This window comes from Sarcophilus harrisii, chromosome 4, assembly GCF_902635505.1.
Source record: "Sarcophilus harrisii chromosome 4, mSarHar1.11, whole genome shotgun sequence".
Classification (NCBI taxonomy): domain Eukaryota; kingdom Metazoa; phylum Chordata; class Mammalia; order Dasyuromorphia; family Dasyuridae; genus Sarcophilus; species Sarcophilus harrisii.
In genome coordinates, this window is record NC_045429.1 from 432,196,827 (window position 1) to 432,223,815 (window position 26,989).

Consider the following 26,989-nt stretch of genomic DNA (forward strand, 5'->3'; position numbering starts at 1 on the left):
GGTACTAAAATAATGTTTGAATGAGCTTCCTGTTGAATTATTCTACAACTTTTTTGGTTTGTGCCAAGCAATAACATATTTCAACTTACTAATTATCTGGAGTCAAAAACAATTTTTTTAAGAAACTGTCTTCCAAACATTTGTTTCTGGTTCAATGGAGCTGTCATGGAGATGACCACAGTTGAACCAGTAATCTATGAAATGAATGGCTAGGAGTTTTAAATATTTGACAATATGTAACTGTTATTTATTGTCTCAAACCATGAACAGAACCAAAATCCAGATTGTTTAATAAAACTTTATCCATTCAGATTGGTTGGGATGCTTTAAATGGTCTGGCGAGATGCCTGAGTCTCTTCCAATTCAAAGTCCTCTGAACAAAAGACTTTTAGGAGTTAGGGGTGTTGTATGAACAAAAATCTCTGCTAGCTTTGTTCAGTTATGCCTTGTTAGATGAATTGATAAATGGATTTTTCATTGGTCCTAGTACCAAGTAAATGAAGCCATTCAATAATGAGTTGTCCAAAGTTTTGGAATATCTAATGATCCATAAAACACATTTACAAATAGTAGAAATACATGGTGAGAATGAGCAAGCTTCAGCATATTACCAAGGAAGAATTCTAAAAAGCAAGAATAAAGAATGTCAATTTTATGGCTTAAAGGTCTAGGGTATACAGAGATGTACAGGATACAGAAGAAATAATGGACTTAAAAGTGAAGGATTCTAGGTAGAGGCATTTCCTAGTCATCAAAGGGCACAAGTTGGTCAGAAGATGTACGTCATGATTTGTTTAAAAAAAAAAAAAAAAAGGTCTACGGTGATAGATCATCATTGGAACACCTGAATATGGAGGTCTGGGGGTAAATAGAAAAGTAAGAAGATGGTTGTCTCAGTTCACACAATTCCAAGTGGGCAATTGTTCTGCTACTATTTGGATGGAGGCTTGGAATACACTTCTAATCCCCAGCCTTCTCCTGTTTATAGAAAAAGCTTTGGCCACAAGAAGGGAGGACAGCCATTTCCCTATTGCTACTTCTTCTCCCTTGATAGGGACTGATTCTGTCTTGGGCTGAGATTATTCTGCCCACCTTCACTAGGAGACATTTGTATATTTCAGGGGAGACCACTGTATCTCCCCGTCCCTTTCCCCCTCCAGGAAGATGGTAGGAAATAGGGGATGGACGTGGGGCTCCATAGCTAGTTGTCTCCCTGGGCTACCAGATGTAGCAATATTAGAGTCTGATTTTGAAAAAAAAAATCTTTCAGTGAATGTGTGTGTATATTTTTGTACCTATATATATGTATTGTGTACATGTGTGGACCTACATGGATAGATGATGAAAGAATTGGAAAGGAAGGAGATCAAAGAGCAAGGAAGAGGGAGGAAAACCTATGCTTTGAAGCTATTGGCAAGGAGGAAAGTATTATTGAAGACTCAGAGAGGTTTTATGATATGAAAGGAAGTTGAGAGTGTTAATGATATTTATCTCAGTAAAGTGGGAGGTAAGGTCATCTCTGGAAGGATACAGGCAGTTAGAGGCAGAAGAAAAATAGAGAATGTTAAGAAATGTGTTTACAAGGACTATAATGGGGAAATGCTAAGAAATTAGTAAAAGAATTATTAAATGACATTGAGTATCCAAATATAGTTAATCCAGATATAGTTTGCATGTACAAAGCCTTTTGCTCATTGTCTTCCCCATTTGAAGATGAGCTCCTTGAATGTGGATGCCATTTCTACTTTTCCCTTGGCTCTGGTGCAAAACAAAGCCCCTGGAATATGGAGAGCTCTTAATATTTTTGATTGGTTGATTATTTCATTTCTTATTTCTAAATATTGTTTCCTCAACTAGATTTTAAGGCCTTTAAGGGCAGAAACTCTCTTATATTTCTTTATATTTCTACACACACACACACACACACACACACACACACACACACACATGCAAACCAAATGTTTTTGATAAAATTTTGATAAAATACAGATTTTATTCTCTCCTTTAGCATTCAGCAGTCCGAGAACCAATATGTAGGTAATAAGAATCTCACAGAAATAGGACTTATTGGCAAGGTAGGTAAGGTGATAGATCAAGGAAGGAGGGATTCTAGGATGCAAGAGGAGCATTAAAATGGCCGTGGGGAGTTGAGGAAGCTAGCACTGATAGACTAGAAAAGTAAGACAAACAGGGAACAAGAGATATGTTTATCATTTCAATGTCAGGGTAGCCTGGATTTTTAAGGAAATGGAAATGTGTTCTTTTTAACCATATCCACCTTTTTTTTTTTTTTTTTTTTTTAAGCTCTGTGCCACAGACAAAACCCTAGAGTTTGATCGAGATTTTCGAATTAGACATTATGCTGGAGATGTAGTGTGAGTATATTTTATTTCTGTAACAACCTTTTTAATGACTTGATATAGAAAATATAGCTAGAGGAAATCTGCTCTAAATTATTCACTTATTCATTATAGTTTCTCATTCTTTTAAAATTTAATTGCATTTTAGATTTAATTGCATTTTTTTTTATTATTCCAGTATGAATTAGTTGTTAACATTATATATGCAGATACAGACTGAAGATATAAATCTGGGGAGTTATCTGCAGAGAATCAAGCCATAGGATTGGAGACAATGGGTTTTTGGATGGTGCCCCTGTTGCAAATCTCTCCCTATTGTAACCCTTCCTCCACTCAACTACCAAAAAGCAAGTTGGAGCATCTTACCCCCAGCTATACCATAGAATTCAGTGGCTTCCTATTGCCTCCAGGATCAAATGTTCAATCTTCTGTTTGACATTTAAAGTTCCTCATAACCTGCCCCCTTCCTCCCTCTCCAATCATCTTAAGGCTTCCCTCCATACATTCCATGGTATGACATAATAATTCACATGAGACTGTCCATCTTCCCCATCTTTCACAAGCTATTCCCATGACTAGAATGCTTTCTCTCCTTGCCTCTTTCTCTTCATTTTTCTGGTATTCTTCAAGTCTCAACTTAAATCCCACTTGATTCACCTTTCCTATGCACACATACACACACACTCGCATCCAGATGCGTGCAAACACAACAGTTATGTCTGTGCATGCACACATACTGCTAGTGCTTGCTTTTTGAGATTACCTTCATTTTCCTTTGAATATATTTTGCATGTACAAAGCCTTTTGCTCATTGTCTTCCCCATTTGAACGTGAGCTCTTTGAATGTGGATGCCATTTCTATCTTTCCCTTGGCTCTGGTGCAAAACAAAGCCCCTGGAATATGGAGAGCTCTTAATATTTTTGATTGATTGATTATTTCATTTCTTATTTCTAATTATTGTTTCAACTAGATTTTAAGGCCTTTAAGGGCAGAAACTGTCTTATATTTCTTCATATTTCTACACACACACACACACACACACACACATGCAAACCAAATGTTTTTGAATGAATTTAATTTTTTTTTATAATTTCCAAAGGATCTCCCTCCTATACTTATCTTTCAATCTATCCTTTTCCATTTGTTTTTTTTTCACCCCACCTCAAAGTACATTTGAATCTCTCATTTTTTCAAAATCTTCACTTCAGTCTACTGCCCAGGCCATCTTTGCCTTTTGCCAATTCTCTGTATCAGTTCCCCTCCATATTTTTGCCATTTATAAGCCTACATATTCATAGATTTATATCTAGCAGGGACCTCTGAGATCATGAAAGCCAGTGATATCAAACTTAAGTAGAAACAGATCCCTGAAGACCACATATTGATTTCAAAAAACATAAATAAACATTACCTATGTTGCATTATATTTTTAATTTATTTTGTTAAAATTTCCCAGTTATATTTTAATCCGGTAAAGAGCTCCACTACTTGTAGGTAGCCATGAATTTTATACCTTTGATCTAGGTTCACCCCCTTGTTTAGAGCTGGAAAAGGGGAATCCCAGAGAGACCAAGTCCCCAAGGTAAGAGCTAGAACTTGGGAGGCAGCTAGATGGTACAGTGGATAGAATGCTGGACCTGACTTCAGACACTTAATACTTCCTACCTTAGTAACCTGGACAAGTCACTTAACCCCAATTGTCTCAGGAGAGAGAGACAGACAGACAGACAGATAGACACCAGAATTTGAATCCAGGTGCAGAAGTATGCTTATTGATCCCTTTTTCTTTCCACATCATATTCATTTCTTTGGGGGAGAAAGAAAATGAAAAAGTATAAAAACAGATCACCAAATTCCACCAACATCACATCATTTTCTTTCTTGGTGACAAAAATGTTGACACAATTTTGACACTAGGGTCATCCTTAACTGCTCATAACTTTATTTTCTTGCTTGCTCTTGAATCCATGATAACTGCGCACATTATGCCTTTTGTCTGAACCATATGAATCCTTGATTTATTTCTAGTTTCTGAACTCCAAATTCCCCTTCATCCTTCTTTAGGATGTCTAGACTAATGGCTAGGGCTCCCAGATCTGGTCTCTCCTGACCAACCTGGCTTGGTTTGAGCATCTAAGCATGACATCACTTTAACTCCCTGTGTAGACTGGTTTCCATAAATCCTAAATGTGTGAAATGTCATCTATGTCTATATTCTTGCTCAGTCCAAAGCCTTTTCTTTTTCTTCATCATTCTCTTTGACCTCTCTGCAGTTTTTGACACTGCTTGAAACTCTCCACTCTTTAGTGATGCTGTCAGGAAAATGTCATCCCCAAATGGGAGTATCTGGAGCTAACTTTCTATAGAGAATCCTTTGTCCATTTGGACTTTTAGTGGCGTATCCTTCCTGTTGCCACTGCAAGCATGTGGCTTCTTGTTTTATATTCCGCCTGATATTAATATTTTGGAGCTTAGCTCTGATGATGCATCTATCAGAAATCTTTTATGATTTTAAAATATTCATGTGAGGCATCTCACGTGTCTGAAAAGTGCCCTTAAGGCTATCTTTTGCTCTCTGGAATTAAATTTTAAATTTTGTTTTTCACTGAACAACAATAAAAAGAAACTTCCCTTGACTTCTGGGGCCATGTAGTATATCAGTTCTGCTTCTCTCACTCCTTTGGACTAAAATCAAATGATAGAATATTTATAAAGCTTTTAGCACAGAATTTGGCATATGGTAGGCATTTCAATGTTTTTTCCTTTCCATTCCCCTTTAAGAACAAAAAGAACTCAAGTCGTAAAGGTCAAATTTGGTAATTCCTTTAACCTGTCAATAAGCAACAATAAAAGTTTCATTGATGACTTTGAGTTCCTAGCCCACTTGTAGACCAATCAGAAGGTGACCTTTCCCTAGGTCTGCCCAGTAACTTTCATTTCTTCTCTTCATCAGCTATTCAGTCATTGGCTTCATTGACAAAAACAAAGACACGTTATTTCAAGATTTCAAGCGCTTAATGTACAACAGGTAGGTTTAATGTTCAGTTTTGTGAATATATACTAGAGGATGTTATATATTGTCTCTGAGGATAACTGATATAGGGAAAAGACCACTTTAATCTGAGGAGAATAATTTCAGAGTAAATAGTATGGGGGAGGTCTAATTGGGGCCCTTTTGTCTTTCATCTAACAAAATTAGGTTTTACTTACAACTCAAGTAATCTTTAGAATAAAGAATGAATCAAATGTTGATTTTTTGTTATAATTTTTCTCTCAAAATTGAGTTCTGATACAATACGTGATCCCTCACTTAACATTTAACATTTGCAGAATGATAATGAAGAAGGTCATTGTTGAATAAATATTTGGCAATCCCATCAACTTTTCTAGGAGTTTTTATTAATTATTTAACATTCATATCATTCTCTTTCTGGCTGGCAAAACTATTGACACAATGAAAGGGAGAGACACTAATGTTGTTAGGAAAGATGTTGGAGTGGGAACTTTATTTTCCAAGTGATCGGTTCACTAGTTTCCATGGGTTGATGGTTTTTATTCCCTATGATAATTATGAAATAATGTTATTGTGGATAGAAAGCTGACCTTGAAGAGAGGAAGATCCAGGTTCCTTATGTGACCCTTGTGAAGTCAATTGAAGAAAAATTTCTCATCTGGATTGCCAGGGACAATTTCCTACCTGGGAGTTTTTCTCTCCTAATAAAATCACAGATCTAAGCCAAAAGAAAATAAGGACATAGGGAAAGAAGGACCCAAGTTCAAAATCTACCTCAAATGCTTATTAATAACAACATACTGAGCAAGCTACTTAACCTTTCCTCATCTGAAAAATGGGAATTATAACAGTGTCTACCTCCCAGGGTGATTGTGAGGATCAAATGAGATAATATTTGTATAGCATTTAACACAGTACCTGGCACACAGTGGTTGTTTGATAAATGATATCTATTATTTTTAATAATATTCAGATAACAAAGAAACCCTAGATGTATTTTTTATAAATATATGTGAGAATAAATACTTTCTGTGTGGCATTAGTGATTTCCAACAAAGTTTCTTGTTTTGATCAATTTGATTTTAATTAATGATGAAGTATCATTTAATGAAAGCTGATGATTGTGATATATATTTTTAATATATTTCATTTGGTTTTCTATTTGGAAATTATATAGCACTTTCAATGTCCATTTTTTAAATATCCCTATTCTTCCAGTGATGTAATAAGGCTAGGGATCATGCAACATCACTGTCTCAAAAAAACTCAAAAAAAAACAAAGGTCCATGGAAAACTATCCAGAGATGAGCATAAATAGGCTCAGGCAGATTACCAAAAACAAGATATGTAGCAAAAGCAGCATATAAATTATTATTGGAGACTTGTGACCGGGAAATCCTCTGGGGCAATGTCATACCCATAGCATGGAATAACTGATGGATAAACAACATGCTGTCTTAATACCATGTCATATCACAAGACACAGAGCAAGGCCATCAGGACTTTGGCTGAATATCCCCCCCTGCCCCCAGGGCCCAGTTATGGCAGGACATAGATAAGAGTTTCAAAAAAAATTCAAAAACAAATAGACAATTTAAAAAATAAAAGTGAGAATTTTTTTTAAAAATGAGGAAACAATGGATAGGTTGTATTCATCCTAATGGCAGTGAAATTCCAGGGTTTTTTGAAAGGTAGAAGAAATTATACAAATTTATGTGCATGTGTTATTTGTCTCATGCATATAAACAATGTTGTCAATAGAAATACATATGATATGCAATGAGTATCCTAATAATGTCAAAGGAACTGACCCTGGCAAAAGGGCCCGGCCCAAGTAAATAGAAACCTTTAAAAAAAAAAATTACCTAGACTGTCTTCTTTTTCTCCCACTTGGAAAATATCAATTTATTATTCTAAAAAAGGGGAAGGTTGCTGGCAACATTTTCACAATCTAATTGGTTGGTTGTTATCCTTGAGCTTTCAAAGACATTTACTGTTTTGGAGTCAAAATATAGTGTGTTCAACTATGGCTGATCAGACCAGTATGAGCTTGAGAGGCTCTACCACAGGTCAAGCACAAATAGTTCAGGTGAGTATTGCAATCTGATTAATATAAAATCAAAGATAATCAAAGTGGACCAGGGAAAAATTAGAACTGAGACCAATGCAAATCACTCAATAAACATTTATTAAACACCTGCTGTGTGCTAAGTGCTAGGGATACAAAAAGATGCAAAAAAGAGTTCCTATCCTCAAAGAGCTTACAGTCTAATGGGGAGACAACATGTAAATAAATATAAAACAAGCTGTGTTCAAGATATATAAGAAATAATTAACAGAGGGAAATTAAGAAAGGAGCTAGATGACTCAGTAGATGACCCACCCTGGAGCCAGGAGGACTTGAGTTCAAATCCGGCTTCAGATATTTAATACCTCCTAGCTGTGTGACTCTGGTTAAGTCACTTAATCCCAATTGCCTCACACAAAAGAAAAGAAATAATGGGGAAGGTTTCCTGCAGAAGGTACAATTTTAATTAGTACTTAAAATTAAAGGAAGCTAAGGAAGGCAGTAGTTGGAGTGGAAGAGGGAGAGTGTTCCACCCATGGGGGACAGCCGTAGAAAATGCTTAAAGTTGAGAGATGGAGGATCTTGTTTATGGAAAGCCAGGAAGCCAGTCTCACCAGATCAAAGAACTATGTATTGAGGAGACACTAGCACGGGACCACCCAGCATGGTGTACTTTTATCAGAGAAGGTGCCGTGCTCTGTGAACAAAGCTGAAGTGAATTAGCCCAGAAGAAAAGCGAGATGTGCAAATTTACAGAATCCATCCCTAAATATGTCTGACCGATGGCAGAGCATCCCAAGCTCATATTGGTCTGAGCAGCCACAGTTGGACACTCTGTAACTTGACTCTAATATAGTGATATCATTTTGATCCTCTTCAAGAATAAAAGACAATAACCAACCAACCAAGAAAGCAAAAAGAGTAAGAAAAGGTTAGGTTGTGAAGGGGTTTTAAGGGCGAACAGATAATTTTGTATTTGCTTCTAGAGGCAATTGGGAACCTCAGGAGTTTGTTGAATAAGTGGGTGACAAGGTTAGCCTTGTGTTTTAGAAAAATCACTTTAGTGGCCAAATGGACAACTATGAATGTCAAAAAATGGAGTCAAGCTAGGATCTTCTTCAGTTAGAAAATTTGCCCAAAGGCAGTTTTTCTCATTGACTCTAAGGAAGTTTTTATTCTATACTGCCTCTAAATATAAAAGCAAATACATATCAGGCAATTTCAAAGTGATTTCTAGCACTCAAAGCCCCTTTATGATGTTGTGAATTCCCTCAAGGGAAGGACTGTATCTTTCCTATTCCCTCCCACACCAAACAGAAGCAATTGTATACAATAGGTACTTAATAGTTTCCTCTGGCATCTATGTTAACTTTACACCAGTTTGGAAAACTGCTTTTTGGAGATCATCGTCTTGTCGGTTTGTCCCCTTGTCCTAGTTATGCTGATGAATATTTATTTCCTTCTTAAAGGCTGAGTTCATATTATTTTATGAGATTCGTGTTCACTACTTGGATATTCTAGCAGATAATGATTAAATGCTACTTCTGATAGTTACTCTGTTTAGGGTTCTAAAGAATTTGGAAAATGTGATTTCAATTAGGTGCATTTCTTGTCTTTATGGATTCGTTGTGACTTTATCCTTTTGAAATGAGCTCTTTTGAGATCCTCCTGCAGTCTAAATAAAGATGCTCAGGATGTAGCTCAGCAGGATGGCTTATCCCTTCTGGAAGAACTCATTTGAATTGATGTATTTGAATTTCTTTTCCTACGGCTCTTAGTTCAAATCCTGTGCTGAAGAACATGTGGCCTGAAGGCAAATTGAGCATTACAGAGGTTACCAAACGACCTTTAACAGCTGCTACCTTGTTTAAGAATTCCATGATTGCCTTAGTAGACAACCTGGCATCAAAGGTAATTATTTTCTGACCTAAATTTCCATTTTAATATTTGATTTCCTCTTGACATGCCTTTCATGTAATGTGTGTCTGGTTTGCTTCTTTAGGCAATGACATTCAGTTTTACTCTTCAAATTAAAGCACACTGATTCAAATTGAATGTTATGAATAATACAGTTCTCACCATTATCATTTTTGGCATCATGGTACAGTACTGCCCGGGCTGAATGCTATTCTTAAATTTACTTGGGTTTTTCAGGTTACTTTGATAGTTGATGTCTGCCATGGTCAGAAAGTCTTGAAATATGTGCTGTGATCCTTAGTACCTCTGTGACCTTAATGTCATTTTGTGACCTTGAAGTCACTTAACCTCTTAAATCTCATTTTCCTCAACTGAAAAAAAGAGGTGTTGGACAAAATGATCTTTGAGCTCTAAATCTAAGAAACACTAAAACAATTTAACAATGAAATTCCCTAATGCTGGTCCAAAGATATCCATGAAAAATAGTTCATGATTATAAGGGATCATTGTATTATCTTTGGAAATAGACTCATCCAAGACAAATTGTATGAGTTTCCACAAGGAGGTTGAATCTTTTTATTCTTTTTAAAGTACTGCCATGCTTTGATTTATGCTGTTGCAGTATATAGTCTGATAAATGCTTTCTCTTTCCATTTTTTCTTTTGGGGGCTTCTCCTGCTTGACTGATCACCTAAGTCTATTGTCTTTTTTTTTCTATGTCCTAAAATATCAAGCTTTTACTCTAACCATTGTTGCTGACAACTTTGATAAAGCATCAAGCATTCTAGAATTCTTGCCTGTTTTAGCTCCTGTGTGCTTCTGAAATCCCCTTCCTATCTCTTCTCTGCTATTATTGTTATTATATTATTATTAATTGATTTCCATCTGCAATATGTTTGTCATTCTTTCAGAGTTAAAACAGACATATGACTCAAACATATCTCTTGGGTCTCTTAAGGGCTCCTACTACAATGTACATAGTAAGAGATTCTCAATGAGAAAGATAATGAAATGAGAAAATTGACTCAAAGGCAGGCAATTTGGCTTTTATCCTAGCTTTGCCACTAACTTACATTGTGACCTTGAAGGAGACATTCACTTTACTTTAGTTTTCTCATCCCTGAATTGAGGAAATTGGAGCATTCACCTAAGGGAACCCTACTAATCTCCAAATGTCCTTTGCAGCTCTAATATTTTATGGTTCCTTTATAAAAAAAATTTTTTCCTGTATCTTTAGTTTTTACATCAGCATCATTTACTAATATATCCCTTTCCCTTCCTCCCCTTAGAGAATCATCCTTTGTAACAAACCAAAAAGGGTGGGAAATGGATGAGAAATTCAGCAAAATTAAATTATCGTCTAAATCTGATATTATATGTAAAGTTCCACATCTATAGTTCTCAGCTTTGTAAAGCAGGAAAGAAGATATGTTTTCTTATCTCTTCTTTGAGGTCAAATTTAGTCAATATAATTTTTTAGCATTTAGTTCCAGTTTTTGTTGTTGCTTTTCTTCTCATTCACATTCGGTTAGTCATTGTATATGTGGCTTTTCAGATTCTACTTATTTGATTTTGCATCAGTTCATATTCATACAATTTTTGTCCTTTTCTGAATTTATGTACATTGTTGATTATTATATCGCAGTGATACTCCATTACTTCAGTTTGCCCATTCCCCAGTGGGTGGGCATCTCCTTTGTCTTATCTTTTGCTACTACATAAAATGTTGCTATGATATTGCTTTTTCTTCCTATTGTTGACTTTCACGAGGTACATGCCTCACTGTGGGACCTTTGGATCAAAGATTATGGATATTGATTCCAGTCTTCCTTAGATTCCAGTTATTACCTTTTCTTTTTAATTTCTGGTTTCAAAAATAGGAAGTCTGTTTTGCTCGCATATTTTAGACATTTTCTTAACATAATTCCAACTTGCCAAAATAATTGAACCTGTTTACAGCTTCAACAACAGTGCGTTGGTGTGCCTGTTTTTCTATAAACCCTCCAACAAAGGCTATATTTATATTTTTTCCATCTTTGCCAATTTGCTGGATGTGTAATGAAAACTCAAACAACGATACTTTGTTGCAAAAAAAAAAATCAAATTGGTGACCAGCGGAGATGACTATTAATCATTGGTTGACCAGTGCATTGGGATATCATTTGTTGCCATTTCTAGCAAGATCTTGGCTCAGTGTCTTTCTAGCCCAACTCCTATACAGGAAACTCAGTTATATTTTTGAGGTCACAACATGATATTAAAGACATGATCTTTGTAACCATGGTTTTTAAATTCCAACAAAATTAAAAATCAACATCTCAACTTAGTTCCTTTTTTAAATTATTTTGAATCTTTTTTTTGTTTGTTATTTTTTCAATAGTATTTTCATTTCCCAAAAACAAGTTAGTTTTCAACATTTTTTTTTTTTGCTGAAGCAATTGGGGTTAAGTGACTTGCCCAGGGTCACACAGCTAGGAAGTGTTAAGTGTCTGAGGCCAGATTTGAACTTAGATCCTCCTGACTTCAGGGCTGGTACTCTATCCTACCTAGGTGCCCCTCAACATTTGTTTTTGTAAAACTTTGTGTTCTAAATTTTTCTCCCTCTCTTCCTTACCTTCCCCCTCCCCAAGACAGCAAACAATCTGATATAGGTTAAATATGTTCAATCCTTTTAAACATATTTCCATATTTGTCATGTTGTGCAAGAAAAATCAGAACAAAAGGGGGGAAAAAATCACAAGAAAGAAAAACTAAACAAAAAGATAAAAATACTATGCTTCAATTCTCATTCAGTCTCCATAGTTCTCTCTCTGGATGTGATTGGCATTTTCCATCCGAAGTCTGTTGGAATTGCCTTGAATCACCATATTGTTGAGAAGAGCCAAGTCCATCACATCAACTTAGTTTCTTTGCCTGCCAAGATTCATTTGTTACCAACTATAGAACTGTATTCTGCCTGGCCTTAGCTAGCATCTATGTAATATTTTAAAGTTTGCAAAAAACTTTATATGTGTTATTTCATTTGATCCTTACAACAACCCTGGGAGGTCAGTGCTATTTTATCTCCATTTTAACAGCTGAAAAAAAAATTGACTGAAAAAAAGACTAAATGACTTGACCAAGATCACACAATTATGTAAAAGTCTGAAGCAGAATTCATCCCCAGGTCTTCTGACTCCATGCCCAAAACTATCCACTGCATCTCTTAACTGCCTAGGTATTTATAAGTACTTTTAACTAATCAATGAAGGTTGTTTAAATCATTAGCATGTTCCATAATATGTATTTCCACTTGTCACAATTGAGTGTCTTGTCCAATACATTCCCTATCATCATTGAATTGAAGAAGCATGATAGGAACTTATGACAATTTAACAAAGTATGGGAAAGCTGCTGGTTGGCTAGACTTCCAGTTTTTCAGAATACTTCTAAATCAAAAGAGTATGATTCATTAGAGGTCTTTGGGCTTTTAAATAAGGAATTTGAGTGTTTTTCTTCGACCTCTCTACAAATCTTGCCCAGAAGACCTCTTAGTTGAGGAATGGGTTTTAGAGTCTATGCAGTGCCATATATTGAATTTAAACATGAAAAAAACTAAAGTTACATGATTTATACTAGAGAAACCCTTTTTAAACATACATACACACCTATGCACCCCTGAAGAGGTGAAAGCCCATAATTTGGACAGTATTAAGTCTATTACAAAATGGCAGACAACAAAGAAAGCTGGATGACCAGCAGATAGAGTTGCATCAGTATGCCTTCAGATTTCAGATGGAACCATAATTCTTCAAAATAGGGATTACCTTTATTATCTGTATCATCATCCTTGTTTCCAAGCTGTCTAAAAATCAAAGTTACCAGCAGGGATGACCCACAATAGAGTCTTGGAAGTTTTCCAATAGACCTGTTCAAAATAAACATTAATTCAATCATGGGCAATGCAGAAGTTGTGTAGGGGTTGGATGCTTAACAGATATAAAATCTTGAGGGTTGCAGTTGATGTTATGGAATTCTGGGAAGTTAGAACAACTAATGGTTCCATCCATGGTTCTGTACTCACTGGGGTTTGAGGATTGGGGGAAAAAAAATAGATTCATGAATAGAGACAGGCTTTGTACACAGTGGCTATTGTAACCCCATGACAATGTTCTTATGTATATGTAATGTGGGAAACAATGCTGAGCATACAGATAATCTCTTAGCCTTATCTCCAAATGCAGAAACAAATACTTGATAAGCAATGACTTCCTCTAAAACAAAGGGCAATAATAATATGCCATCTTTGAATCTCACTTATTCTTTAACTTTTTAGCTCATAATATAAGTACAGTGTATTTTGATCTACTTTATATATTCCTTGTATAAAAACTCACTACTTTACTACTTTGCCTGCCATAATTGACAATGCACACCTCTTCTTCCTTCAGTTGGAGGTCACTGGGCCTCTGTCCCCCTGACATTTCTGAAGCCTTTCAAATATATGGAGTAGGAAAACCTTGCATTGTAAATGGTTTAAAAATAATTTACTTTCTTTAGTTCCTGCCAATTAATGTCCCAAATGTAATAATATGACCTAAGAAATTGTAATCTCTTAACTGCATTAGAGACCACAATTCTTTTAACCATCAAACATAGTAATAGTTATATAAAATCTACTGTCCATAGTGACAGACTGTTTTAAGCCACTAAATTAGGGTAAATTAAAGGTGTTCCTGGTTCCCATGAATACCGTTACATGATCTTTGTATGGGCTTTGTTTGGATATTTGTACAGACATGTGGCTAGTGCCAAAGAAAATATCAACCAAAAAAACCTAATTTACCAAATCAAAACAGTTACACAGATGATGCTCCAACACCAAATGAAAGTTACCCTGTTCAAATTATTAAGTTTTCAAGATAGTTGGGTTAGGAATAGAGACTAGACTTGTTAAAGTTCTCGGGTATTGGCAGGAGGGCAGAACTTCCCTTTATACAGGTTGGAATCCCCTCTGCAATTTCTAATTTTAAAGAGTTTTCTAGAATACTGAGAATTTCAATGATGTGGCCTGGATCACACAGCCTTTATAGGGCAGAAACCAGTTCTGAACTCAAATATTCCTGTTGCTAAAGCCAACTCTATTCATTATATCACACTGCTTCTAAAAAGATACTTCTAAAAACTCACTAAAAGACTGTAGATTTAGCTGATTATGCCTGCAAATGAAATAAAGTATTCCAAAATCCAAAAATCCACGCACAAAATCTACACTTGAGATTTCCTAATTAGTCCTTAATTTGCCTGATTTCTTAGTGCATCCTTAGCAAAGCTGCAAAAATTTCCTTTAAGTGTGTTTTACTCCTGGTACCAAGGGCTCTCCCAGGTCACAGCATGTCTACATAGTCCTTCTTCATATACCATACTCTACTCCCCCTCATCCATAAGTGCAAACCTGCCCCTCTTTTATCACATAAACATCTCCAGAAAATCTAGTTTTTCCATGAAGATTTCCAGGGTTTATAAAAAGAAAAGCTGATGGCTTTTCTGGATCTGTTCTTTCTGAACTTGAAATTTCCATTATTAAAATTTCACTTACAAACTTTCTTCTTGACCCCTGCGTTAAAATACACTATTAATTTTATATCAATTACCTTTTTATGATATTGTCCTATCTTTTACTTCTTAGTATATATTAATGTGTCTTCATTATAAGAGCCTAGTTAACACAGTCCACTGTCATGCACAATTAGGCTTCCAAAAAAATACTTGGACAATGAAGACATAAGAATGCAAAGCATGGAGAGTTTTTTGGGGGAAAGGGAAGAAAGGAGATTAGAAACCCTGGGTATATCCAGGAGAATAGCTTTGAGAGATTTCATTTTCAGTATTTGTAATGTTTTTGTATAAAAATACAATTCCCCCCACTTATGTTCCATTAAATTTTAAATTTGGGTTTCCCTACAGTTGGTGCCATAACTAGAGTTACTGGATGAAAAATAAATAAGTGCTTATTTAGAATTGAAAATGTATTTTGCCTCTTTATATGAATAAGGAGAGGGACTCAACCTGTGAATTCCTTGGTATGAAATTCCTGGATAAGGAAAGTCCCTCTACCAGTGCAGATTGGCACTATCTCTGTGATTTTTAGTCTTGCAGAACTGTATAGAGCACTGAGAGATTAACAGATTTGCCTGGGATCCTATCAGTCAATAAAGGTGTTGAGGTGTGTTCCTTGAAGCCAGATCTTCCTGATTTTGAGGCTGGCTCCCAATTCATATTGCCTCCCACATGGACTGAGAGAAATTAAAATATAAAAGTATGCTTAAATAATAATATAACTCCATTGTGCATCATGTTTCAACTAAACAAAACCAGTGATTTTGATCAATCCTAAATATCATTTCCCATTGTTATGACTTACTGATTGTTAACAAAATGGAGGGATGTGTAGTTTAATTGCTTTGGTATCATTTTATAAAGTATTCTTCATAGAGTTAAAGAATAAATTTAACATCTGAGCCAGGACAGATTTTTTTTAATTTATTGTTTAATTATAACAGAAATTCTTACAAATGGTTTTATTTGTCTAGTGTCCATATAAATAAACATCAAGGTTTTTCTTAGTAACCTCTCCTTTTTTTTCAGAATTTCAAATTTGGTGTTTAATTGGGAGGGGTTCATGTGTTCTTTTTCTGGCTTTTTAAAATAGTAGCTTTTTTATTTCGAAAATACATGCAAAGATAGTTTTCAACGTTTACCCTTGTAAAACCTTGTGTTCCAAATTTTTCTCCCTCCTTTCCCCTTACTTTTCTTCCTTAAACAGCAAACAATCCAATATAGGTTAAACACATGCAATTCTTCTAAACATATTTCCTCATTTATCAAAGCATCACATCTTTAGTAATCACTTTACCATTTTGCATTGTTGCCTAAACATAATGGAAATTAAAGGGGAAAGTATAATTTTATACAAAAGCATCACTAAGTATTTAAAATAAAAGCATCTTATCCTGAATCTACTCGAAATGTGCTCATTTCCCTAGGAAATTCAGCTGCTCATTTCATAGTTTTAGCTTTTAAATTAAATCTTCATCACCCAGGTAAAACTCACTACCTCTTCAGTTATAAATTCTCCACTGTCTTTATGTCATCATCTCTTCAAGGTCTTGCTAAAACATGAATATTATTATTGAAAACCAATGTTCCTGTTGTTATAAGGAAAAACTTCTATTTGAGGTTACAGGTTGGGGGGAAAGTCAGTGACAGATATGACAAAGCATCAATAAAACATTTGAAAAGTTAAAGAAGAAAACCACTGTTCTTTCTCCCATTTCCAAGGTCATTGACCCTGTTCCTTTCCATTAACCTCCTGCTCCTCAGGTTCCTAATCCTGAAGATTATTTTAGACTTATTCTTCTTCTTTGATTCCCTTCTCTCACCATCAGCCACGTTTTTCTTTTAGTATTCTTCCTCAGCATAACATTTGTTCTCCATTTCAACATTCACCTCATCCAAGCTCTCCTCACCTCACACCTGAGTTATACAAAAGCCGATTAGAAAGAGCTCCTGTTCTTTCCTGGGTGTTACTTTAATACACAGCTGGCAAGATAATATTTCTCAAATATAATTTATGTCTTATTATTGTCTTGATAGCAATCTATTCCCAATTGCCTTTGGATGATATGGGAGAGAGGGACGGTGATAATCATTTGGTATTCATGTCTTTTTCTTATATGGCTACCACATTTCTTGTTACTTTCCCAACCCAACTTTTCCATTCCTTTTTAACAAGTTTCCATATTGTCCTTCAGTTATAACTTTTTAGTTTCCACTACTGCACCTTGACTTTCATTGGTGAAGGCAGTTCCCTCTACTACTGCAAATCTGCACTTTCTTTGTAAGTTAGAATTTTATAGATTTACTTTACAGCAATAAGAAGTTAAATAACTTGGCCAGGATCACACAGCCCATGTGTGTCAGAAGTGAGATATGAACCAGGGTTTTCTGGCTTCAAGAGCAACTCTTTGTCCACCATTCCATAATGAACTCTAATCTTCTGAAAAAGAGATATGATAAGTAGGGCAGGTAGGATTCTTACAATGAAATTGTTTTGTAAATTTTAAAGCATTATATCAATTCCTGACAAAAAATTGCAGAATATTTTATAAAAATAACATAGTATATCTATATTCCTAGGAATATAGGGAAAAAAGGAAAACTTTTTTTTCTTTACTTCTTTTCTTCCTTTTTTTCTTCTATCCTTTCTCTTTCTTTTTGGCAAGTTTACTTAACTAAGTAGGTCAAAGAAATGGTATTAATCTATTTAGCTTTATAACTCTGCTCCCCACTCCAAAAAAAAAAAGGAAATGAAGCTAGTTAGCAAGGTGCTTATCAAAGTCTTCCATGCTCTCCTTGTGAACAAGGCAGAAGTATATGCTAGGCAGGAGGATAGGTGGGTAGATTTAGAACTGAATAAATGACCAAACATAAGGTGTCTATTAGTACTTTAATGCCAGTGTAGAAGGATGAAGTTAGTTGAGTGTCCTCAGTGACTTGGGTGAAAGCACAGGGGGAAGGAGACGGGAATAAATATTTATAGCACTTACTATAGATGACACATTTACGAAATACCAAGTACTCCAAGACTAGAAAAACTTACAAACTCATGACAAAGATGAAAACCATAGTTCTCAACAAATTGAACCTTGAATCAAATCTGTGATGATGAAACTTCAAGTCCTAAACACAAGATGAGGGAGGAACTGCTTGATATTGGTAAGGATGGCAAACTCGAGTCAGCAGTAGGATTCACCAGTCAAAAATAAAAAATGACTGAGATGTTCGAATCTATTAAGATCATTAAGATGATGAGGGAAATGGCAGCCCCTGGTCAAACCACATCGATAAGGCTCTCTTGGTTTCTAGGAATCACAAAGTAGAAGTGTCAGAAGGAACCTGCCTCAGCAGCCATCTGGTTCAACCTATACTCATATCTATCACCTATCACATACTTAACAAGGAATCATCTGACTCTTGTTTGAAGACCTCCAAGGAGGGGGAAACCATCTCCTCTTGAGTAGCTCATTCCCTTCAGGACAGCTAGAATCATGGGGAAGTTTTTCCCAATATCATCTTCATTTGTTTCTTTGTAACTTTTATCCAATTGATTCTGCCAACTGCCTGGCTCTGCCAGTGGTGAGATGTGTTGTAAGAGGGATTTCTTTTTGGGTACATATTACACTTAATAACCACTGAGATTCCTTCCTAAAGTCTATGATTCTGTGAAATGTGAGTTATTCCATCCTTTAGTATTCAGTTCCAGATATTTTCATTAAATTCCTTCTACCAGGACAATCATTAATTATTCTAAATATTCTGCTGGATTATATTTCCTGGTTATTTTGGACCATATAATAAGATCATAGATATATAGATGAAAGGAACCCTATGGACAATGCAGTCCAAATCATTTACTTTACACATGAGGAACCAAGGCCCAGGGAGAGGAAATGAATTGTCCAGGATCATACCAGCAGAACATGTCTGTGGTGAGATTTGAACTGATATCTTCTAAGTCTAGAGCCAGGGCTTTTTTTTTTTTTATCTCCATCACACTGCCCAATACAACTTACTTTTTTAAAAAAATGTTCATACATTTCCTTTTTTCTTAGAAGGTTCTGCAGTCTTAGATCATATTACAAGACACATAGTGTTTAGGTTTAAGAAAATGATGGTACTGTTGTACTCTCCCCTGACCACTGCACCCAGAATATCATCTCCATTTGGGTGCTCCATTGTAGGAAGGTTAGTGATAAAGTTGCAGATAACAGATGGGTTTATTTGTCTGGTCTTACTTCAAATGCTTATTATGATGCTGTGCATCCCATAAATACTGACTGAATGAAAGTGGACATTTGCACATGCCTCTGTGCCTTGGTGCTATTCAAATTAAATTGATGCAGTTCCCATTCTCCAGTATCTTAGTGCGCTTCCTGTAATCTCACATGAATCATGTGTACTGGAATGCATTTTTCATGCACTGTTGTTCAGTCATGTCTGACTCTCTGTCACCCCATTTGGGGTTTTCTTGATAAAGACATTGGAGAGGTTTACCATTTCCTTCTCCAGCTCATTTTATAGATGAGGAAACTGAGGCAAACAGGGTTGAGTGACTTGCCCAGGGTCACACAGCTGGTCACTGCCTGAGGCTGGATTTGAACTTATGAAGATGAGTCTTCCTGACTCCAGGTTGATGCTGTAAGCACCACTAAGCTGTACACTGACACTGCCTTAATAATGTCCATCATCATCTCACACCTGTTCAGTCTAATAATCAGTCTCCCTTCCTCATCTCTCTCCCCAGAAGGTCTATTCTTTCACTTATCAAGTTGATCTTTCTAAAGCACAGATCTGATCATGTCACTCTTCCCCGCAGTCAATTAATTCCAGTGGTTTCCAGTTGCCTCCAGGATCAAATCTAAAACCCTCTGTTTAGCTTTTAAAGCCATTCATAATCTGGCCCCGATGTTCTTTTCCAATCTTCTTTGTTTTACTTGCATCCATATAATCTGTGATCCCACAAGTCGCCTCTTTGCTTTCCCTCATACAAGACGCTCCATCCCTGGCCTGGAGCGTTTTCCCTTGTCTGTCCCCCATGCCTAGAACTCTCTTCATCTTCTCCTCTGTTTCCTAGCTTCCTTCAAAAGCCAGTCAAAAATCCCACCTTGTTCAGGAAGTCTCTCCGAATCCCCTTTAATCTTAGTGACTTCCCTCCGCTGTTTTTTTTTTTTTTTTTAAGTGATCCTTTCTCTCTCTTGTTTTTATAGAGTTGTTTGCATATTTTCTTCCCCATTAGATTGGGAAGTCCCACAGAATTTAACACAGTACCTGGCATGTAGTAGGTGCTTAGTAAATCTTGCGACTGACTTGAGATAACTTTTAAAGAGGATAAGATAAGGGCAAGATTGCATGATTTGGTTTTTTTCCTCCCAAAAAAAATTACTATAGCTTCTGTTTAACATTTATTATTGACCACAATAGGTAGAATTTTTAGCATATTAAGCTCAATCAAGTTGATCATTTCTAAAGCAAAAGATTTCAAAAAACATAAATGGACAGGAAATTGGTTAAATTGAAAATGTTTTTATCAAGCATGATCATGGCCAAACTATTTTATGTGTTTTACAATGCCTCTTCCAAAAAGCATGAAAGAGCTTCTGCTTCTTAATGCAGAATGACCATCAGTGACTAACAGGATTCCCCAGCTCAACCAGTAGTATTCAGTAATTACATATAGAATTACATTTTAACCTCAGCTTTTTAAACTCTTTATAAAATGCTTTCTTAATCTGTTTCCAGTGAATTCTATTTAATCAAAAGTCTTACAGGGGATGTGTTTGCAAATCCTCATTAGAGTTATTCTGTTACAGTCATTCTGTGGTGAAAACATTTTTAGACTTTTTACCATGTCTGTATTTGTATACAGTGGTCTCAGAAGGGTGAATTAAAGCATTTTGAAAAACCAGATGAAGAAAATGTAGGTAAAGGAGGAAAACATATAACTCAAGGGCCAGGATCTCCCACAGTTTAAACAGATTACAAATACATATATAATAGTCCATAGGTCCCATGATAACAGGGAACAACAGGGAACATACCTTATGCTGATTGTCTTGTCTTCTGTTTGTGGTCATGACTTAGTCACATGTGGCAAATGAGTGAGAGTGAGAAAAGTCATGGATGTACCAGTCACTAATGTAAAGAGTTGTATTTTCCCCTGAGCTTTTCAAGTTATTTTTAATATCATAATTAGTTTCTGTTTTGTAAAAGGAACAAAAAATAACTAGGATCACCTTAGTCTGAACTTATTCTCAAATAAAACTTATCATATGCAATTTTTATGTCCTTAGGAACCATATTATGTACGTTGCATTAAGCCAAATGACAAAAAATCCCCTCAGCTGTTTGATGAAGAGCGTTGCCGGCATCAGGTGGAGTATCTCGGGCTACTGGAAAATGTGAGAGTGAGGCGGGCAGGATTTGCTTACCGTCAGACCTACGAGAAGTTTCTTCACAGGTGAGCAGGGTTCTTCAAAGTATCTTGTGAACAAGATAGTCTTCCTAATGTTCACATTTCAGATGATGGCAACAAAGAATAAATCCTAGAACCAGTAAAAGATGTCCCTCATCTGTTAGCATGAATGATCTTGGGAAATAATGCATCCTTTCTTGGAGAAAGGAGATGAGGTCTTTAAAATTCGATTCAATTTAGGGGAAAGCAGAGGGACAGAGATTCTTTAAGTTCAAGAATATTTTAAAACATTTAATTTTAAAATATTTAAATGATATTTAAAGTATAACATCATTAAATGAGGATTCTTGAACTAAATAAAACATAAACCTTATACAAAACAAAGATTTTTTTTTTTAATTTTTTGAGGCAATTGGGGTTAAATGACTTGCCAAGAATCACACAGCTAGGAAGCATTAAGTATTGTGACCAGATTTGAACATAGATCCTCCTGATTCAAGGCCAGTACTCTATCCACTGTGCCATCTAACTGCTCCCTAACCCTTGTCTCTAAATTGTCAGTTTTGCCTGGTTGAAATTACAATTTAACTTTTAAAGGTAATTTTAGTTTGGCCTTCTTGGTAGTTTCTAGCAAAAGTGATCTATTTGCATTGTCTTGAAAACACAAGAACTTATGATAAGATTTACAGCCAATTCTCCATAACCAATGCAGAGATGTTTATTTATATGTTCTAACTGTAACTTGTAAAAAATGAATGGAGGTTAAATAGTACATGAGCTGAGTTGGGAAATAGATGGAAGTAGTCTCTGGGCCAAACTGTAGTGTGATTAGAATGGTATGATGTGAGGCTCAATCTCTGAGAGGACAGATGGGAAAAGTAAGAGAGACAGAAATAAAGAGCAAGGCTGTTAATGATGAATTACAAACTATATAAATTGTACTCAGTCAGTCTTTTTTTTTTATTTCTTTGGCTTCCCTCTGCCCTCAAACTTTAGATTTCCTACTATATTCAAAAGAAAATGAACTCTAGTTCTTTTATTGTTAGAGAAATAAGTTAGAAAATGAGCTTAGTGGGACCCCATCAATAAGTATAAAATTGGAAAGGTCAAAAAGTAATCCCTATATCATTTATTTAAAGAGGCATTTTGATTCAGTATTTTACTATGTAACCTATCCCACCAAAGTCATCCTTTTTTTTTTTTTTTTTTTTTTTTTTTTTTTTTTTTTTTTTTAGCAATTGAGGTTAAATGACTTGCACAGGATCACACAGCTCATGTCTGGGGTCAGATTTGAACTTAGTTTCTCCTGATTCCAGGACTGGTACTATATTCACTGTGCCACCCAGCTGCCCTGAAAACCATCTATTTTAGATAAAAAATATGCTTCTGGAAAACTCCAGTTTTCTATCTCAGATGAGTCCAGTTTCTGTTTTAAATTTCATGTCACTATAAAGTAACAGAACGCATTCCTCAAGCCGCACATGAAATGGAAATCAATTGCATTACTGATTCATTATGGCCTTCAGTGTTTTTCTATTGCAATCCCATATTCATTCAGAGTCATATACTTTAATTGAAAATGGGGAGTGGAATGGAAGCTAGCTAGAGCTCCAGCAGACCAGCAGACTGTGGTGCTGAGAGGACTATGTTTCTCTTTGCTCAAATGAGTATTTTACAGTGATTTCTTGGCTCAAGTTGTGCAGGCTTTTATTAAGGATTATCAGTTTAAACCTAGGTTTCTACCTGTCACTTTCCTTTATCTTCATGTCTTTTAGAGAGAGAGACAGATAGGGATTTTTAATGTACCAATGACCTTGAAAGCTTTGGAGGTCTTTGGGGGAGGAAAAGATGCTGTCAAATGGCAGATTTATTCTGAGTTCAGCTTTATAATTAGCAGGACCATTCAGGATGTGATTTGCTAAGGTACCAGGGTCACGCTCTTTGCCTTAGGGAAGGAGAGAAGAGCGACTTTGCATTGATTTGTTAGATAATGGAAAACCTTTAAGAGTGATATAGCAGTGTCATCATACCCTGTTTTTACAGTATGTCTGAAAATATTTCCAACTTGTTTGGACCATTTTTACCTATAATGTTATTCAAATATTGACACTTCTTCTTACTTAGGTTTTTTGGGTGGTTGTTTTTTTGTTTGTTTTTTTTTTAATTTTCTGGTTGCCCTTATCCTTTCTTATATACCATTGTTTAGTTTGTCCATCTCTTTATTTTGTGAGTCTTAACATTTGTTTCCCATTTCTAACTGTGTCATCTAGTCTCCTCTCTATCCTGACGGATTTTTTTCCCCATGTATAGTTTTTTAATTTCTTATCCTTATGAATGAAATTATTTTAGCAGAGGATTTTGTTTTTGTTATTGTATTTTTATAATAGGATTGCTTTTTTTTTTTTAAGGCATGTGCCCTCAGATATTAAATTTAACATTATCTGTAGCATTTCCAGAAACGGGACCTTTCACCATAACCAATTTTGAAAGTAACAAACCCATTAACATACTGCTTATTACTAAGCCAAGGAAACAGGATGCGTTTTGCTTCTATTTTTATGCAGCTGTAAATTCCAGAAGGTCTGTTTTAACTACTCTGTGTATCAGATTCTCTTTTGGTTAAGGGGTTCATCCCCGTAGGATTGCGGAAACATGTGTAGTCTGAGAACATGCTTGTTTCACTGTAATTGAGCCCCTTGAAGGAGACGTGCAATATAAATCCAGGCTGCTAGAATCCCATTTGCTGATATGCTCTCATGCATGCCAGACCTTTGCATCTTTGCATTCGCTGCTGTCTTTCATCACCCACATATACTACAGCCATTTGAAATCTGTCTTCCATTTCCCATCACCACTAAAGAAATTGCTCTATCCCAGATTAGTTATGAGCTCTCCTTCTCACCAAATCTGACTCTCACCTCAATCACCTGCTATCACCTGTCATTTCATGTCTCTCCTTCCTTTTACAGATAAACTTCTAGGAAAAAAGCTGTCTGTCCTCATTGCCCCCACTTCCTCTGCTCTCATTCCCTTTTCAAGCTCTTGTAATCTGGCTTTAGATCTCATTACTCAATTGATGTTATTCCTTACTGAATCCCATTCTATTCTCTAAACATTCTTGATTCTTGATCTGGGGTACACGAATATTTTTTAAAATATTTTAATGTACTTGTTTCCCACAATCCTATGTATTTTATTTTATGCATTTAAAAACACTATTCTGAGAAGGGGTCCACAGGCTTTGTGGAACTGCCATTAGCAAAAAAAGGTTAAGAATCCCTGCTGTATACTTTCTCTCAGTGATCTTATCAACCCTAATGGGTTCAGTTATCTCTATGCAAATGTATCCCACACCTATGTATCCAGCTCTCTAGGCTACAATGGGCTATGTATCCTCATGGGTTACAGTCTTGCACACCAACCACATCAATCTCAAATTGAATGTCCCATAGACATCTCAGTTTCAGCCTGTCCAAAACAGAAATCACAGTCTTTCCCTGTCACATTGAATAAAGTGCTAAACCTAGAGTTATGAAGACCTGAATTCAAATCCAGTTTTAAGCACTTATTTGCTGTGTAACCCTGGCAAGTGATATAACTTCTGTTTGCCTCAGTTTAAACATCTGTAAAATAGATATAATAATAGTGGCTGAGTGAGAATGGAGTTTTGGGGAGGATCAGTCATTCTTGACCCCTCATTCTTTCTCAGTACTCTCCACCCCCACCCCCCGCCCACCCATATCCAATCTGTTGCTAATCTTTGAAACATCGCTAGAAGATACTTCCTTCTCTCCTGTGATGCTGGCAACCCCTGGTGCAGACCCTCACCATCTCACCCCCGGACTATTGTAATAGTCTGCTAATGGATCCACCTCCCTCCGCTCTCTCCCCAGTCTAGTCTTTCCTCGATTCAGTCATGAGATAATTTTCCCAATGTTACCTTCAGGCCTTTCCAAACTACACTGGCTTCCTATTGTCTCCAAGATCCAATACCAAATTCTGTTTGTCAAAGCCCTTCATACCCTAGTCTCCTCCTACTTCTCTGGGCTTCTTATACTTTACTCCCCACAACATATTCTTCACAGTGACAGCAGCCTTCTGGCTTTTCCACACACAAAGCACCCCATCTCTTTATCTCTGGGCATTTTTTTTAGCCATCCCCCATTCCAACAGCACTCTCTCTTCTCAACTATGCCTATTGATTTCCTTAAAGCCCCGACTAAAATCCCATCTTTTTCTATCACCTTTTCTCAATTCTTCTTAATTCTAGTTCTTTCTATCTTGTAATGATTTCCTGTGTATCTTGTTACATAGCTTGCTTTGTATATATTTGTACGTTGTTTCCCCATTCGATTGTAAATTCCTCCAGGGCAGAGACTAGTTCTTACTTTTCTTTGTATCCCCCCCAGTGCCTGGCACATAGTAGGTGCTTAATAAGTGTTTAATGATGGATTGAAAAGGGATACTATTTGTAAAATGCTGTACAGACTTTAAAAATACTATATAAATACCACCTATTATTCTGAATTTTCATGTTCCCACTGAGGGAACTATTATCTTTTACTGAGGTAGGAAACCATGAATTTACAGTTATAGAACCCAAAAAAGAACCCCATAAAGTTGTGATTATCACTGTCAAATGTTATAGAAAGGTCAAGGACAAGGAGAGGAAATGGGTTTAATTATTGATCCTAGAGAAGTTTTAACAGAAGCCAAAATGCATCAAAGGCCTAAAAAAATGAGTGGGAAAATGAGGAAGAAATGGAGCTTGAAATGAGGAAGAAATGGAGCAGGTTTCTGAGGAAGCTGTCCATATTTTAGAAGGAGGAGACATGTTAACAGATAGGCAAGGAAGATATTAAAGACATCATCAGTTTTTATAAATGTCTACATCCTTTTATTTGTGGTAAAATGGAGTTCGGTCTTTTATAATAAATTAGGGTTTTTTCCCTTTTAAAAAAAATTGAGTTACCTTTTTTATTATTTGTTCATATAGCTTTATTCCTTTCCTGGAGAATTAAACCTAACTTTTTAATATTGTGAATTTTTAAATGGGTGGAGTTAAAACTGCTTACCTTTCTTTCATCATAAAACAATTTTGATAATTAAGTTGTGGTGAAATTACAGACATTAAATTGTTTTGTTCTTAAAATGCATAGTCCTCTGACCCACCCATTCACTAATTCTCAAATATAGCAGATATTTTAAAAGAAATCTTAAGTGATCTGAGGCTGTTATTCATTTTTTTCCTTTCCATATCTTGTTGGGTTTTTTTTTAATTGATCAGAAGAAAAATTCAGAATTGGCTTATTTTATAGACCATTGAAATTCTTAGCATTGATCTAGGGAGTCTTAAAAACAATTCTGACTAATATGTTACCTGCAGCTGCCTTTGGTAAAGATGCCAGAAAATAAACAAAACAATTGGATGGCTCCCCAGAAGCACATAAGGGGAAATTTTGCAGAATAACATCTTTCAACTATCAATTTAAGCACTTTCACATGAATTAATTTTGTTTCATCTTCACAACAATCCTGTGAGGTCAGCAAAGTATTTATCCTGGTTTGTAGAAAGAAAGTTGAGTCCTGAACAGGTGTCAGCTGATAATCGATGGTC

General features: G+C 35.9%; 1 protein-coding gene across 1 annotated transcript in view; it reads left to right on the forward strand.

The window, feature by feature from the left end:
* MYO1D (myosin ID) overlaps positions 1 to 26,989 on the forward strand; it is a 376,233-nt gene that overhangs the window by 150,716 nt on the left and 198,528 nt on the right. The window contains exons 12-15 of the mRNA XM_031967606.1: positions 2,305 to 2,375; positions 5,315 to 5,389; positions 9,221 to 9,353; positions 21,251 to 21,417. Coding sequence (XP_031823466.1) covers positions 2,305 to 2,375; positions 5,315 to 5,389; positions 9,221 to 9,353; positions 21,251 to 21,417 — 446 coding nt within the window. The remainder of the gene's footprint in view (positions 1 to 2,304; positions 2,376 to 5,314; positions 5,390 to 9,220; positions 9,354 to 21,250; positions 21,418 to 26,989) is intronic.